This window comes from Chenopodium album, chromosome 3, assembly GCF_948465745.1.
Source record: "Chenopodium album chromosome 3, dcCheAlbu1.1, whole genome shotgun sequence".
NCBI classification, from domain to species: domain Eukaryota; kingdom Viridiplantae; phylum Streptophyta; class Magnoliopsida; order Caryophyllales; family Amaranthaceae; genus Chenopodium; species Chenopodium album.
Genome location: NC_137836.1, coordinates 63,567,694 through 63,585,002, shown reverse-complemented (window position 1 = coordinate 63,585,002; position 17,309 = coordinate 63,567,694). Strand labels below are relative to the sequence as shown.

The 17,309-nt window shown below is 34.1% G+C and overlaps 1 protein-coding gene across 1 annotated transcript; it reads right to left on the bottom strand.

The window, feature by feature from the left end:
- Nucleotides 1-787: 787 nt before the first annotated feature.
- On the bottom strand, nt 788-15,562 carry LOC145624032 (uncharacterized). The gene is made up of 8 exons (XM_081676954.1): nt 15,410-15,562; nt 15,048-15,162; nt 12,004-12,084; nt 5,812-5,860; nt 5,572-5,668; nt 3,677-3,729; nt 2,224-2,286; nt 788-1,373 (listed from the first exon to the last, which is right to left on the bottom strand). Exons 2-8 carry the CDS (start codon nt 15,155-15,157, stop codon nt 1,026-1,028), a joined length of 801 nt encoding a protein of 266 aa, XP_081533080.1. The 5' UTR covers nt 15,158-15,162; nt 15,410-15,562; the 3' UTR covers nt 788-1,025.
- Between the last annotated feature and the right edge of the window lie 1,747 nt (nt 15,563-17,309).

Genomic DNA, 17,309 nt, shown 5'->3' with positions numbered 1-17,309 from the left:
AAGGGGTATTATTTGTGAGACATAAAATATTCATTTGTTGCACATAATAAGAAACGGAGGTAGTATTTTGAAGTTATGATGGCTGTGAAGTACCAAAATTAGTACCTCCTGAAAAATTATATATCATTGCTTCCTTCTTAATCTACCCTTAACTAGATATTGTATTACAAATTGGATTACCTTTAACTGGTCACCAAATCACCATTGTAAATGAAAAGGGCATCACTTCATCAGGAACTATGGGAACTTTCAAATTGCTGGTTATCTTTCTGAACTTGAAGGCCTTTAACTTGTTTTTCTTGCAGGATATTGATAATTACTGAAATATCAGCATTTAGTTTAAGTCCTAAAACATGACCTGGGCTTGAACATAGTGGATATTACGGTACGTTCTTATGCTTTTATTCAACTAAGTTCATTGGAGATTCATAGTACATTCTCTATCTTTATGCGATTGATCATATAGAATGGTTTGAACTTTGAACTACGTTTCTGTAAATTTTGGATTATGAATCAACTGATTTTCAAATAATGTTTTGTTTTGGAAATTTTGTAAATTTTACTCCATTTCAGATCGAGCTTCAAAATATTATAAATTATGTAGTGTGTGATAGCTTCCTTAATTTTATGATGAATCCTGGCCAGACATTCTTTTTCAAACATGGTGAACACTTGCACAGAGCCACATACAATGCGGTGTATAACGGTTGCATCAGGAATATAAAGTGGTTCACTTTAGCTCTCATGATAAGGCAGAATAGTTCACATCATTACGCTAGAAAATACAAAGTTCGAAATAAGACCACAATGCATTAAGAGCTACAAATACATGATCATGCTGTTCCTTTTTGGCTGCATCATGTATCAACATCAAAGTTATCAAATGCTTTAGTAGTAATACAATGTGATATGCTGCAAAATTAAGCACCATAAATTCTCAATTAGCTACTTCAAATGGCAGCACTGTGAACATTGACTATGCTGCTGCTTAAGATTGAGCACTTAAACAGCAGCATCTGCTCACATTAAGATTGAGAATTGTTGGGCTGAGAATTTGTCTCTGATGAACTGATGATCTCTTCAAACGTTTCCATGTCAATGGTCATACCATCATCCACTTCAGCATCTACTTCGGACATTACTTCATCCCTGTCTCCTGTCATTGGTTCCCCACCATTTTCTACTGAGTTGGATTGTGGAGGAGACTGAGGCTGAGGTTCAGGTTGAGACTCGGTTTCAGGTTGAGGCTCAGGCAGAGGCTGGGGCTGGGGCTGGGCATCCTCAACCTGCTCTCTTGAGGCATCTGCTAGTTGCACAATTGGGGGAGGATATGAATCCGTGGATTTCGTTAGAGTACTAGTCACCAACAGGTTCTGTAAAACATAAAATTACCTCACAGATTAGTAGGAAAGTCTACAAAGTTATAGAAAATAATTGTAGACAGTAAGCACTAGTCACAAATTATTTATTTTATGATGCTAGGTTGTACTGTATCTATATCACAACAAACATTAGGAATGAGCGAGAGCACCACAGCTTCAAAAGGAAGCTCAAAAATCAAAACATCACTGGAAAGATTCACAGAGTAAAGACCAAGCTGACACCAAAATTTTGCCTAAAGTCATGATACTAAAGAATCGAGAGGATGCTTTCTCCAGGAAACACTCTAACCGCAGACACAATCAGTAGCTAAAAGGCTCCCAAACTAGCTAATTTAATCTTGAATTTGTATCAAATATCACTCTCACACAGAGCAGAGCTGTAAGCTTGTTTCAGGTACCTAATTCTACAGACTTCAGTACCACAGTGGTTGGTTATTCTGCTTATTCATAAAGGATTCAGACAGAAGCAAGATTGCATGAACAGAAATGATTGTTGCCAACAAAGAGCATCCCTATGAGAAGTGACTGCTTAAAGCAAGCTAATTTTGCTTACTTGAGCATAGATATATTTCTATGTGCATGATTTATCAGTAATATTATATCGATACAATTAGGTTCTACATTCAGACCTAATTCTAAGAGTCTTAGGTCTGAATGTAGAACCTAATTGTATCGATATAATTCTATGTACATGATTTATCAGTAATATTATACAGTGCTTCCTATTATTAATATATTTAGGCACTAATGATGACCAAACCATATTGGGACAGAAAGAATTTTCAAGAAGCAGATAGGCAAGTAATTATGCAAAGTGGGAAGCGATAGAATTATAATATACCTTTTCTAATGCCAGAGCAAGTTTTGACAAATTTGGATAGATAGTCTGCGCATCCAGTAATATCTGTTCAAGCACAAGGTCAACTTTCAATGCCCATAAAGTAAGCCGCATCAAGATTAGCAGAAGATGGTGTATAAAAGACACAAAAGCAATTATACATCCAGGCACAACACTTTTTTTTTCAATAGACAATATAGGTTCCCCTGGACATCGGGGAACCAAACAGTAAATAATGTGACGTATTACAGAACAAACATTGGAAAAATATAAAAGTCTTCAGAAACTAAATCATACAGGATATTCCCAAAAAACTTTGAGGGATATCAAATGGTAAAATTACATGTCTGCATCCTCTTTTGTCGTCTACCTATTAAAGCATAGAGGATATTCCCAAAGAACATTGAAGGATATCAAATGGTAAAATTACACGTCTGCATCCCTCTTTTGTTGTCTACCAATTAAATTTCTAGAGTTGGAAGCTCTTTTCTCTTCTCCACAACTCCACATAAAGAGCAAGGTTAAGTATTACTAACCTCCAATATGGATTTGAAATATCTTTGAACAAGCCTAAGTAACATAAAGAGCATAATATATACCAATATATTTTCCTAAACAAGCCTAGGTGCTTTGTGGAACTCTCTTCAGGTGTTTCATTCCATGTCATCGCACACAATTAAAAGAATTAGAACATGCTTTGTTCTTTGTACAAGGTTTGATGTTGGGACCTCAAGTTTATACATTAAAATCCTATTCGCTAAATCATGCAATATTTGATGTTATCCTTTTAAAAATATCAATCAATGAAAATGTATTGCTTGGGCCTAAAGGCTAGTGGTACAACACACTGTTGCTACAGCTAGGTTTAAATCAGCCCATGCAGTTTCATGCCTAATTGAATTACGAGTATAATTCAAAAAAACTACTGCACCTGATAAAGTTTATACTAAAATGTGTTCAATTCACACTGTCAATACGAAGAAACAGTAGTGCCCAATAAAGAGTTCTCAGTTTTACAGTTCTCACATTTTAGCTCTTTCCAACATTAAAAGATGATATCAGGAATGGCAAATGGCATCACTAAATAGAACATATACATGTTTAGTAACGAGTCACAAAGTCAAATATTTAGACCCAAATTCTAAACAGCAAGAGAATTGGATAAATAACAATATATACTTAAATTATTTTACAGTTACATATGGCCATGTGGGACAGTGAAGGGCCTTCATTATTTTCTGTTCTGTTATACTAAACTTCAGCATCATCCTAAATTTGAAAGGCTTAAGTCTGACCCAGATTACAAATGCAGTTAAGTAACTAACAGGAATAAACTTCTAAGCATTAAAAAATACAAAGTAACTTGAGCCTTGATGCTTCAGATAAGGGAACTCTTAACTATTAGTACAAAAGTAAAACAATTGGCAAGGATTTTCAATATATAATAATCAATTACCTCACAAAATCTTTGCAATGTGAATGGTGGCCCATCTAGAAAGCTGAATAGAGCTGTACGTAAAGAGAAAAGCTTCAAAAATGATAATCTTATAAATCCACTTTAGTCTTTTTCCTTCAAATTGGTATTGGAGTCAACTACATTACTTTGGTTCCATTCAAAGGAAAGTCCATCAACAACAGATAATTAAGAAAAAAAATATACAAGATACACAATTTCTTTGAAATAGTTAGCATACCGGCATTTTGAAATCATGCTATCGTTGATAATAATAATTCCTTTTTAAGTAGCTCCACATGCTCCTTAATCACATAACCATGCAAACACATTGCCCAAAAGTATTAAAGTAGTTTGATTCCAGATTCCACATATGTAATGTCTTAAAACCCCTAGTTCTCAATGCCTCCTAACAGTATTGTGAAGGATATATGATGGTACCAAAACTTAAAGGCCAAGATTGCAACATAATATTTCCATTTTTTTTACTACAAGATGTTAGTTTAATTGATGCCCTGCTCCACGATTAGAAATTATAACAGTAGTCTCTGTGCATAGATTTGATTGTTCGTATGAAGAATCAACAAAGCATGGGGACAGAACATGGACAAAGGACTAAGACTGAAATGCACGTCATTAATAGCATAGGAAAACTAGTGCAAGCAAGAGTACATGAGATTACCAACAAATTGGAGGATAACATTAAAAACTATATCCATCAACCCTCTAACAGCTATGGGCTTTGATATGCACAGATATAATAAATAATTGATAAAAAAAAAATAATAAAAAAAAAAATAAAACAGGGATATATGTAATGGATGGCATTAATCCATACTCCAACAAGTCCAGAAAAGAAATCACTGCCTCTTCATTATGACATTATCAAACACATTGCCTTATCAAACTGCAAGAGAAATTTCTAATTTCCAGAGTTTTTCTACAGAAAGAATAACACCAATGCCAAGCAGCCAGCTGGAATTTCCAACATTTAGTGTGTATTATTTTTACACGTATCATTTCAATTCAGGTCAATTCCAGAAACTTAAATATCATATTCTATAATTGATTTTTCAACAAGCTGAGGGAAGGGTTGGGCTTACCGGCTAACAAGATTTCAAACTAAATTGCCGACTCTATTTGAAAAGAAAACTCGAATTTCATTACTTCTCCGTTCCCAAACAAGGTGACATGTAAGGTTATGCATACAAATCAAGAGGTTGAAGTTATGGCATTGTAATTATAACTGACAAGTAATTACATACGTATCTTGAACTAAAAGATAATAGTGCATGAATGTCTCAGATAAATGATACTACGAAATAAAAACAAGTTAAATTTAACGGTGAATACAGAAAAATAAAGTATTGACTAATGACAATCATATGATTAATAATTATAATATACTCCAGAGTAGATTTCATTTCAGTTTTATTCAATAAATTTTAGCACAGTTAAATCAATTATAAAACAACACACCCTTGATTATGTATTGCCAAAGAATCACCATCATCCCAAATAATATGCAGGAGCATGGTCAACAAATGCAGAAATCATATATTTTGGACAAGCCAGAAGCTCCTCAATCAAGCCTGTAGGTTCTCATCATAATGCAATTGTTAATGGAACACACCAAATTCTTAGCCTATGCTGCATCCTTTAGCTAGATGAATAGTAGAACAATATTGTCTTGCAAAAGCTTCAATGTTATTGAAAGAAAAATATAGCCAAATATGCAAAGACTTTTCTAGAATTTGGGGGGCATTAGAAGATTAGTACAATTAGCACTAAGAATTCACAGCTCCAACAGGTAGTGCACCACCAGCAGGTAGCACTCCCAGATATCAGAGAAAATACCAAGATGCAAAATGTAACAGTGAGTTATTTAATAAAAATACCTTCCTCTAAGCTTTTCACCAATTGTGTATAACTCTCTCCCAAAGAAGAATTTTGTTGATCATCAGGAATTTTTGCTTCTGGATATTCCGAAAGAACCTTGATATTCAAATTTACATGGGAGAAGATGTCATAATCTCAACAGAAATTAATTTCAAATAATAATTCCAAGGGACAAAGACAGATTAAAACCAGCACTGATAAACAATAAAGACCTTACAACAAGCATACCTCACCATTACCTGCTTCAGCTGAAACAACAGCATGTTTTTCAACTCATCCCATTCATGCCTGAGTGACAACACAAAGTCAAGGAAAATATCCAGCAAAAAAAAAGGCATAACATTAAACATGAATTTTACATTTTTCACATTCATTAATCCCATCAAGTTGGCATAACATCTAACATGAATTTTACATTCTTTACACTTATTTACTCCCACCAAGTTTCCAAAAATATTAGTTTATGGGAAATTGCAATCATTCAAATTCCTAAACGTATGACTATATGCGTGTACATGGATATGCACAAAGTGGCATCCGGGAGCTTTGGTTAGATTTTAATTACCACTAAAGCAAACTAATGTTTTAAGGTACCAATGTTTTAACTTGGCCAAGTATTTATTTAAATTATTTAGTTAACTTTATTTTACATTATCACAGGATTTTAATTGAAAGTGTTTAATTATTTTAATTAAATTATAAAATAATTCAAATTTTAAAAGAGGGAACCGAATTTTTTTGTTTTTTTAATTTTGGTAAGAGCTTATTTTTTAAAAAAAAAATTGGTCCGAAAATTTTTAATTATTTTAGTGCTTTAGTTCGAATTATTAAAAAAAAAAAGGAATTTAGAAAATTAGTTGTGCAGGGTATGCAAAGGAGATTGTGTAAAAATATTTGGGCATGTGGTGAGATTGTGTAGAAATATTTGGGCATATAAATTATAATTATTTCACCTATGTGCATTTATTTAATCATGTGTGGTGTTCAATCATGTTGTAGGATTGTTATGAATTGTATGAAAGCATGTAATTATGTGGCTTAATTATATGCAAGAAAAGATTGTTTGGTTGAACACCAAACTTAAATTTTATGTAAGAACTATGTTGTTTATATTAATTTTTTTTTTTTTTTACTTCTTTAGGAAAGGGTTTTTCTATTTTCTAAGTTGGTTTGCTTACAGGATGCCGATAGAATTGCCTAGTAAGTACACAGAGATTGGAACTTTGATTAAGAAGACTTATGAGCATACGATCCATTTTATTAGGAAGGTTGATACCATTATTCGTACTTATGTGATGTTATGGGAGAGAAGTAATGGCACCTTCCTAAGTCTGCTTTAATAGTTCATTGTCTTCCGGACCAACATAGCTATAAAGAACAACTTTTCTGATTTTCATCCGGGGGCACACCTAACCTAGGTTGCACGGAAACGGATACGAGGACAAAAACGGGTACGGGTACGGGGACAGAAAACGGCAAAATCAAAATTTCAAAAAACGGGTACGGCATAGATACGGCAAAATAAATTAGAAAAATATAAATATATAAAAAGTTTTTTTTTAAAAAAAAAAAAATCCATATCACACAAATTAAAAGAAAAAGTGAAAAACTTGTTTAAAATTAATATCATGTCTTAAACAACACAAATAAAAGCTTTACAAAAAAAAAACACAAATAAAAGCTTTAAAAAAAAAAAACACACACACACACAAATAAAAGAAATGGATTATCAAAATCATTTAAAATGAAAAATGAAAAGAGAAACAAAATCACAAAGTTCACGCCAAACCACTACTGGTGCTACATAGTCAGTGGAATGAAAACAGGGGAAAAAAAAAAAGATAATCACATCACGAACTTGCATCACACTATCATATTAAAAAAATAATTTTCTCAAAAAAAAAAAGTAAATAAATAAGTAAAATAATAATCACAAGATTCACAACCATCAAAAGGGGAAATAAAAAAACTGATTTAATTCAAGTATTCAACAACCCAGCTATGTCGAAGAAAGAGAAAATAAGGTACAAGTAGAACACTTGACAGTGACGCGTGTTCACCAGTCGCCGGTGACAGGTGGGTCGTAGGGGTCGCCGCCTTCGATTGTAGGGTTGCAGCCTAGGTCGCCTCCTCCTCCACAAAGAATCTAGCCTTTTCAATTTCTAGGGTTCGTCCCTAATCGAACTCAAGAAATGTAATTTGGGGTTTATTGTAAAATAAATGGGTTGGGTTTGTACGGGGACGGTAGAAGATGGGTCGAGCCGTCCCCGAAACGTTTCCTCACCACCTCTCAGCCGTCCCCAAATTCGACTCCCGTACCACTTTCTGATGGTACGGCTCAGGGACGTTTCTGGGTCGTACCCGTCCCGGAAACGTCCCCGGTACGGGAGACGGTGGAAAAGTGTCGTACCCGTGCATCACTGTACCTAACTATGCTCGCTACGAGGATAACTATGGCCAATGAGGCCTTCATTGGAGATATCTAGTTAGCTACATTTTTCAAGCCCAACACTATTATTTATATCAACATAATCTTCCACTTCCTGACTACTATCATCAAAATCATCCACCTCCACAAAACTTTCCGCCTAAGAGCGTAGTGAAGAATTGGAATTAGAGCCTGAAGAAGAACCTATGGATGAAGACAATGAGACAGGGAATGGTTCTTGTGAAGAGATTCCTAATCCAAATCCCCCGATAGTAGTTAATGAGTCGTTCGACGAGGAGGAAGAGGATGTTGGATTATTTTGAAAACATATAATTATTAATTATTATTAAGTTAAGTGGTCCATTTATCTTGGAAATCAATTTCCCATGATCAAGGAAATTACTGCCCACTATCCCACAAATTTAGGAAACCACCCTAACCAACTCGCGAAAATAGGATTTTTTGACGGTAAAACTCCCTATATATGTATACCATTTAACGTGAGTCTTTTTTCTGCTACAAGGTACAAGGGTCACTCCCTTCTAGCAGAAAAAAGACACGTGTTAAACTAAAGAGTGCTACAAGGGCTACTATAAGATATTGACTTTAGCACTTTGCTACAGGGGTCACACTTTAGCTCATAGGCAACTATAAGGTGTGGAAGGAAAGAGTGCTACTGCAATCAGGATGAATGGATATTGACTATGCTATTAGGAAAGACGAACCACCTGCCATAATGGAGACTAGTACTAAAGATGCAATTAGTCTTTATGAAAAGTGGGAGAGGTCTAACCGTCTCTCCGTTATGTTCATAAAGACTAAAATATGTGCTAGTATACGTGGTTCCGTCGATAAGCATACTAATAATGTTAAAGAACTCATTAAGGCCATCGATGAACAGTTTGCAACTTCTGACAAAGCTCTTGCTAGCACCTTAATCATGCAATTTTCATCCATGAGGCTCACGGAGACTAATGGAGTGCATGATTACATCATGTGCATGAGTGATATGGCAGCTCAACTTAAAGATTTGGAAGTCACCATATCTGACTCTTTCCCAGTGCATTTTATTCTATGTACTCTTCCTAATCAATACGGCCCTTTTATAGTCTCTCACGACACACATTAAGACAGATGGTCAATTAATGAACTTATGACCATGTGTGTTCAAGAGGAAGGAAGGTGAATTTAACAACTTCTGAAAAGAATAAAATGGATCACACTAAGGAAAAAGAAAAGGGAAAGGGAAAGATTCCAGTAAATCAATCCATTATAAAGGATTCTTCGTGTTTCTTTTGTAAAAAGAAGGGGCACATGAAGAAAGACTGCACCAAGTTCAAGGATTGGCCTTAAGAAAAAAGGTAATTTTCTAGCGTTTGTCATGAATATAATATTGTTTATGTTAATTGTAATACATGGTGGATTGACTCTGGTACCACAATCCATATTTCGAATACCTTGCAAGGTATGACAAACCTAAGGAAACCAATGGGCAATGAACATAACATCTATTCTGTCAACAAGATGAGTTTGCATGTGGAAGCAGTTGGGACATGCAGCTTAACTCTAAGTAGTGGTTTTATTTTGCAATTAAAAAGGACATTTTATGTTCCAAATGGATTTTCCTTTAATATTTCAGATTCTAGTTTAAGTTTATCAAGAAATAAATTCTGAAGTTATTGGTTATGGTGGTATCCTAAGTTTGTAGGATAGTGGGCACTAAGTTTCCTTGATCATGGAAAATTAATTTCCAATATATATGGACCACTTATTTCCATAATAATTAATAATTATTTATTTTCAAAATAATCCAACATTCTCCCATTTGGTACATTTAAACAGAAAACTCAATATATTAATCATAGCGATAAATTCCCTAATAACGAGAACTAATCTTCCATGTATCACAATATATTCGGTCTTCCACCACTCATACAACTTAATTAGTAAACCTCATGTTCACTCTAGATCAAACAAAAATGACATTTCTTATTGAAATAACCAAATATCTACATAAATTCAAATAATGCAAGAAATATCAAAACTGAATGAGAAAGTTTCAATACAATAAACAAATGTTTCACATGATAGAACTAAGTCCCATCCTTTGTACATGACCCTTGAAACCATTAATTGGCATGCCTTTGGTCAAGGGATCAGCAATCATCAATTTAGGTCAAGGTGTTCTATGATCACCTTCTTTTCTTAAACAAGTTCTTTTACGACTCGAAATTTTATGTCAATGTGTTTGCTTTTAATTCCACTCTTATTCTTAGCCATAAAAACTGCAGCTAAATTGTAACAAATACATTCTTATTAGAAGAATGATAGAGTCATCAACTCTTAACCCAGATTTGAAACCTTTTAGCCAAACACCATGTGAGGTAGCCTCGTAACAAGATATGAACTCAACCTCCATAGTAAAAGTAGAAATTAAGGTCTGCTTCGCACTCTCCAAGAGACGGCACCATCAGCTAGCACATATCCTAAGGTGGATTTTCGTGAGTCAATGCAGCCACCGTAATCGAAGTCAGAATAGCCCACAACTTAGGAAACCGCCATAACCAACTCACGAAAATAGGAGTTTTGATGGCAAAACTCCCTATATATATGTCATTCAACGTGAGTCTTTTTTCTACTACAAGAGTCACTGTATCTAACTCTCAAACACACATAAACACCATCTTAAGTGAGAGTGAGGGTTCAGAACTAAAAATTCAGAAGAATACAGTTGCGGTTCTGCAATCGTAGATCAATTTTGGGTCTTCAACTTCCTCGTAGTTTACTTACAATGGCTGGAGGTAAATTCAGAAATTAACGCTTCCACAATCATGACTTATATGTTTATGATTTAAAGCTATGAACATGTTTGTTTTGTTAGCCTGAACCTCAAACTCCTGAACCTATGGAGGAGGATGATGATGACGACGATCATGAATTTGATCCAAGGAGCTACAAGCAATCCACTGATAAGAAGGACAATGTTCTGATTGATTAATTAAAACCTTTATAATATCTTGCAGGATTTTTAAAATGTTTCTTAGCTTTTTAAGTTCATAGTAATTATTTAGCAATTCTTTATTAGTTTGATGTAATAAGTAGCATGGCTACATTAAGTTCATAATCAAATAAAATTCCCTTTTATTTGATCATAAAATCCGAAATTATTAACTACTAAAATCTGATTTATTAATAAGAATAATCTACGCCAACTCAATATGTTTATGGAACTAAAGTAGCCATGCTACTTATTACATCAAACTAATAAAGAACCGCTAAATAATTAATCAATCAAAGCCTTAATCCCATAAGTGTTGTCGGCTACATGAACCAAAAGTAATTATTCCGTGTAGACATAACAAAAATCTTCCTCCTCCATCTCTTACGATCCAATGCCTCATCCTCATGCAAATCCATATACTTCATATCCTTCCTAACTCCTTCCAACCAAGTCATTTTCAGTCTCCCTCTCCCTCGTTAAATAAAAAATAAAAAAATTGAACCAAAATAAAAAAACTAAAAAAATCGGTTCCTTCTTTAAAAATTTGAATTATTTTATAATTTAATTAAATAATTAAACACTTACAATTAAAATCCTGTTACAAAGTAAAATAAAGTTAACTAATTAATTTAAATAAATACTTGGCTAAGTTAAAACATAGGTACCTTAAAACACGAGTTTTGCTTTAGTGGTTATTAAAATCCAACCAAAGCTCCAGATACCACTTTGTGCATATCCATGAGTGTGATTAATTATATGCGCACGCATACATACATCTGAGCGTCTCAGTGTACATCTTTATGTGTGTGGCGCCATGTACGTGCATGTGTGTTTTTGTGTCTATAAGATCAAATGAGAAAAAGTGGCAAGGATGATATCATGAGAACCATAGTGCATGCGCCATGTAGGTACAAGGATTGGGAGATCAGTGCTGATTTCACCAAGCCCCATCCCATAGCTCATGTGTGTGTATGCAACAAGAAGCTTGAAATAGAACCATACCAAAACTTTCCAGTTGAAGCTATAATTTCCAATACCCCCTTCACTTCTTCAGCTGACAGCCTAGGATCAGATTCTCCATTTCTAGATACCAAAAAATAACATGAATCAGAAACAAAGAGAGGCTCTAAGTACAAGACTAAAAACATGAAAATGCCAAGAATTTAGCTGTCATATCTATATATTATATAAGGGAGTTCACTAAATCATATTTTTACTTGGAAAATCATCCAAAAAATTAAGCTTGCATTGGAAAAATTATCCAAAAAAAAAAAAACAGACCTTAATTGGAATATTGGGCATGGATCTTATTAGCATCAACTTTTAATGTTAAAGATGATTTCCAATGAAAACATCTAATGTAAGGATTAATGTCTTGAAAATTACTTTTTTACATATAATTCTTGAATGCTTATATTTTTCATAGATATTAATTTTATAAACCAAAGCATGGCTCGAGATTCGGGAATTACCTATTATCTCACAAAAATTAATGATAGTTTTTTATTAAGATGAGAGCAGTGCAGTAGTCATCTAAAATGTACATGGCCATCTCGGAATTTGATTCCCAAAACTTAACCCCGGAACTCAGATGATCAAGAAAAAAGATAACATCCAATCAGAAACAAGACAAGCTGCTCTGAAAGATTCACTAAACTCCCTTTGTCCTCATAATTTATAAGTGATACAACTGTAATAATGTGTGCATTGCACCAGAATTATCCGCGATTAGTCTCACATCACAGCCAGTATATGAAACAAATTAGCTCAATATTATACTCTTGAGCACCAATTTTTAATTTTTGATTTCTTAATCCAAAGAACTAAAGTTTGTGAAGATTAAATATTTTGATTAGGCTCTTAAATTAATCTAATTCAAAACTTTTGTGTACAGCCGGTTTACAATAATATTAGTGTACATCAAACAATCATAGGGTAACTTTTATCCAATTTGAGTTAACATTTAACCTGCATTAGGGGTAACTTTAAATCTGATATGATTTTAATATAAATAGGCTATGAAATAAGTTATATAAGGATAATTTAGTTATCTTCACATGCTAAGATAAGATTTTTACTCCTTTAAAAAGAATTAATATATCAATAAAACATAAGTAACTTTTAATTATATCGGGGTAATTTTATAACCGACCTACAATAATTATTATATATCCAATTAATTTAAAAGTTTGTGATCACATGTACCATCCAATTTAATTGTTGCTACTATGTTTACAAACAAATTGTTTCTGTTATAGTCCCTTCTCAATGCCCCTTTCCTTCTTTTTACTTTTCGCGTAATAGGCTTTTTCAAAGTAGAAAAATTGTAACCAGTACTCATGGCATTACAGGTCAAGCATTTATCGTGCAACCCAACCTCAAAAGGTGAACACAAATCTAAAGACACAAATTCAACAAAGCTCATATAAGAAACTGGAATGCAATTGAAATCATCCAAACAACTCAGATGCAAGCATTCAATTAAAAATTTTAAACAACTTTAATGAAAAATAAAGCTGCTGATCTTACTATATATACTTTTCTACAAAAATTGCTCAGATACATGTGATTCAATTGAATGTATATCTCAGATAAAACATTGAGACATATGCACACACCAAGAGAGGAGCAACCCATAAAAAGCATAGCCTAAGTATATTGACAAGTGTAAATATGGAAAGTCAAAAGACTCAAAAGTCAAAACCAATAAGGTCTTTGGCAACATGGCAGTTCATGACAAAAAGGGTAAACAAAAAACGTTGTGGATTTTAATGAATTAAAAGTTCAAAACTGTGTGCACTGCAATAATATGCTTCAGTGAAAACAAAAGGGAAAAAAAATATATATATATTATTTAACATATTGATTGACAGTTAGTGAACAAAAGAAGTTGCTGCGGCTTCAAAAGAACAGTTGATTCAGAGCTCAAAACTCCTTTCAGTCTTTCACGCGTATTCCATGCATAACATGTACCACTTAGCTAAGTGCGCCTAGTTGACATCAACAAACGCCCTAGTTATCTACCTCCTCCAAAAATGTCAAGCAAGGTATGCTAGAAATCAGCAAGAAAATATTTTGCATATTAACATCTACCTATATTTAGATAACAGCTTTATTTCATGTCTGCCAACCAAATATTCCAGTGCTATAGCATAAGATAGTTAATAGCATCCAAAACGAACATTAGTCTAGTTCCAGATGATGGCTTATAATTCCATAAAGACCACAACTTCAGTCTAAACAAGAAAAAAAAAAAGGCCATATTCAATTTTACTGCCCTCTCAAAATAGAGACAATGAAGTTTTAGCCGATTTTGAAGTCCCAAATCAATTACTTGTATATTGCAATGATTCAAATTTGAATTAACCCAATATAACCACAGAGAGACACCACAAAGAATAAAGAGCTGGGGTATACCTAATATTTGTACTACTAGACATCAATCCAAAAGTTGATCATAGACTTTACCGACAATATAAAATCCGTACTTCATTAGCTCTATGCATTAAAGTTTTAGCATCTTTGGTTTATGGTATTTTTTTCCCCTCTTAGGTGTACAAAGGTAGTAACATGTTCATAAAAGTAAAAAACAACCCAGTAGCTGATCTTAGCTTAGCTCAACAACAATAAATCAGAGACAGTTCAACTCTATTAGCTCACAAGTCATAACCTAGATACAACACATTCTTGATTTCACTAACCGTTCTCTTACTAAGGAATGCCCTTACTACGGAGTATCTTTTTTTCTAAAGGGAATACAATTAGCACTAAAAAACAATTAAGCAATACATTCCCTTTAGCTCCCTCAAGTATAGAAGAACTTCATTGTACAAAAACTCCAACCACAACTAAGCAAGTTTATTGTTTATACACAAAATTAAGTAATTTCGAGTTCAAATAGACCCAAAAAAAAAAAAAAAAAAATTGCACATTATTTCCTCGCAATGTTTATTCAATTTCTTGAATATTAACCAAATCAAGCATAATAGTTATCATTTAAATATTATTCAGAAAAAAAAGAGCAAAACTGCAAAAATAAAAAGTACCCATTAGCATCTGAGAGTTGAGGACTGGCCTCTCCCTGAGCCAAAGCGGGAGGGGTGGCTGCCTCGGGCATGGGGAGAAAAGGTCCGTTTTCATAGTTTTCTCCTGACATTCAGCCTGCAACACATTAACAACCAAATTTGTCTCAATTATCAAAGCAGGCTCGAAAAATCACGTTAAATTCTTCTCATTTAAGAATATGAATAGCAAAATTCTAGCAACGAAATCGCTCGTCATAATCTTTGATAACGTCAGTATCGTATAAACAATAGTTCAATAATTCACCTTAGGAGAACCCTAAATTGACTGTTACTGGAATTAACACTATATTGTGAAATTGATATTTGATGAATGAATAAAATACCTCAGATGCTGCTTCAATGGAAGAGATAAAGCTCAAAAGCCGCTTCAATGGAGGATTCGGAGTACGCTTCGATGGAGGAGAGAGCTGGGGAAGGGTGGAGCGGGGCAGTGTAATACTGTAATGTCGAGTAAATCAATGTTTACTCCGTATTACTCCCTAAAGTCTTGTATTTTGTCTTGTCTTCTAAATCAAAGGGCAAATACACTCCCTAAAGTCTTGTATTTGTGCACTTTTAGTCCCTCTAAACTATTTTGTTCACTATAGTCCCTCCGCCTTTTTTTTTTTTTAATAACAAAAATATTTCATTAATTAAAAGTTATACGACATCTACAATAGAGATTCGACGTTAACAAATACATAAGATATTGAATCAAATAAAATTTTCCTTCATTAAAAACTACGATCGTTGAGTAAATCTTGCACTGCGGAGCATCTCCCGCTTATATTTGAAAATTACAGCCTTGTTGGAGAGACAGTCTAACGATCCTTTATAGCCGTGAGGATATTTTCCTTCTGATTCATCTGTTCATGTTCGAAAACTTGATAACTTTTTCACCAACGAAATAATTTCACGACAATCCATTAGATCTGCTACCATGAATTCAAAACTAAGAAATTTCTCCCTCGAAAAGAGGAGATAAACCTTGTCTTTCGAAGGAGGTCGAAAAACCCTTATCTTTCGAAGGAGATCGGAAACCCTTTCTTTCGAGGGAGAAAAGTTCCTCCCAAAAGGAGGAAGCATTATTATAACCTAAAAAAACAATAAAGAAAAAGAGGAGATAAACCTTGTCTTTCGAAGGAGGTCGAAAAACCCTTGTCTTTCGAAGGAGATCGGAAACCCTTTCTTTCGAGGGAGAAAAGTTCCTCCCAAAAGGAGGAAGCATTATTATAAACCTAAAAAAAAACAATAAAGAAATAAGGATAGGGCTTTCCACCGATTAAAATCGATGGAAGCCCCTTCAAAATTCAACAATGGAGGCTAGGATTTTGGAGAGAGAAAGGAGGAAAAAGGAGGAGTTATGCTTTTTTCTTTCACTTAAAATGATAGGTTAGGGTGTTGATAGTCCCTCCTCCACCTTGTTTAGTGTTTTCCAACAAAAAGTTGAGGGACTTTGCTGACAAAGACAAAGATTAGGGACTTCAAGTCAGCAAATAAGTTGAGGGACGTTGAGTAGGCATTTGAGCAAATACTTGAGGGATGATGACTAAGCAAATAGTTTAGGGACTTCAGCCATTAATGTATCAACAATTTACACAGCATTTGAGCAATATTTTTTGCTGAATCAAAAAACTAGCCGTTAACAATTAAAAAGAGGCTTATAAATGTTAGAATTTATCACAAAAAAGTTGTTGATCATCCAAAAAAAATTTTGCTCCACAAAAGTGCTGCACTGCATCAGGAACTCAAGTCCAGGTACCTGAAAACATAAAATTGAAATTTTGCAATTAGTAATTAGTGTTGTAGCTTTATTTGCAGATTAGTAATGTCTGTTTTTGTTTTGTTTTGCAGGATGTCTTCTTACAACAGAGGTTCTAGTGGCAGTGGGGGGAGAAGGTGTCATTGTGGTTTACCACTGTCAAGAACAAGGTCATGGACAAGAGATAACCCAGGTAGGAGATTTTTGGCATGCCAAGACTATGATGCTGAGACCAACAGAAGGGGCTGCAAATTTTTTAAGTGGATTGATGAAGAAGATCAGACTGAGTGGCAGAGGGATGTCATCTTAGGGCTAGTTGAAGACAAAAGAATGTTGGCTAATGAAGTGAAAGAGCTAAAGAAGAGGGTTAATGAGGCAAACACATATGCAAGAAAGATGACCTCAGAGTGTGTAATTAATGCTGAAAATGAAAAAACCTAGGGTTTCTTTATGTTTTAAGTGTGAAGTGTGGGTTGTTTTTG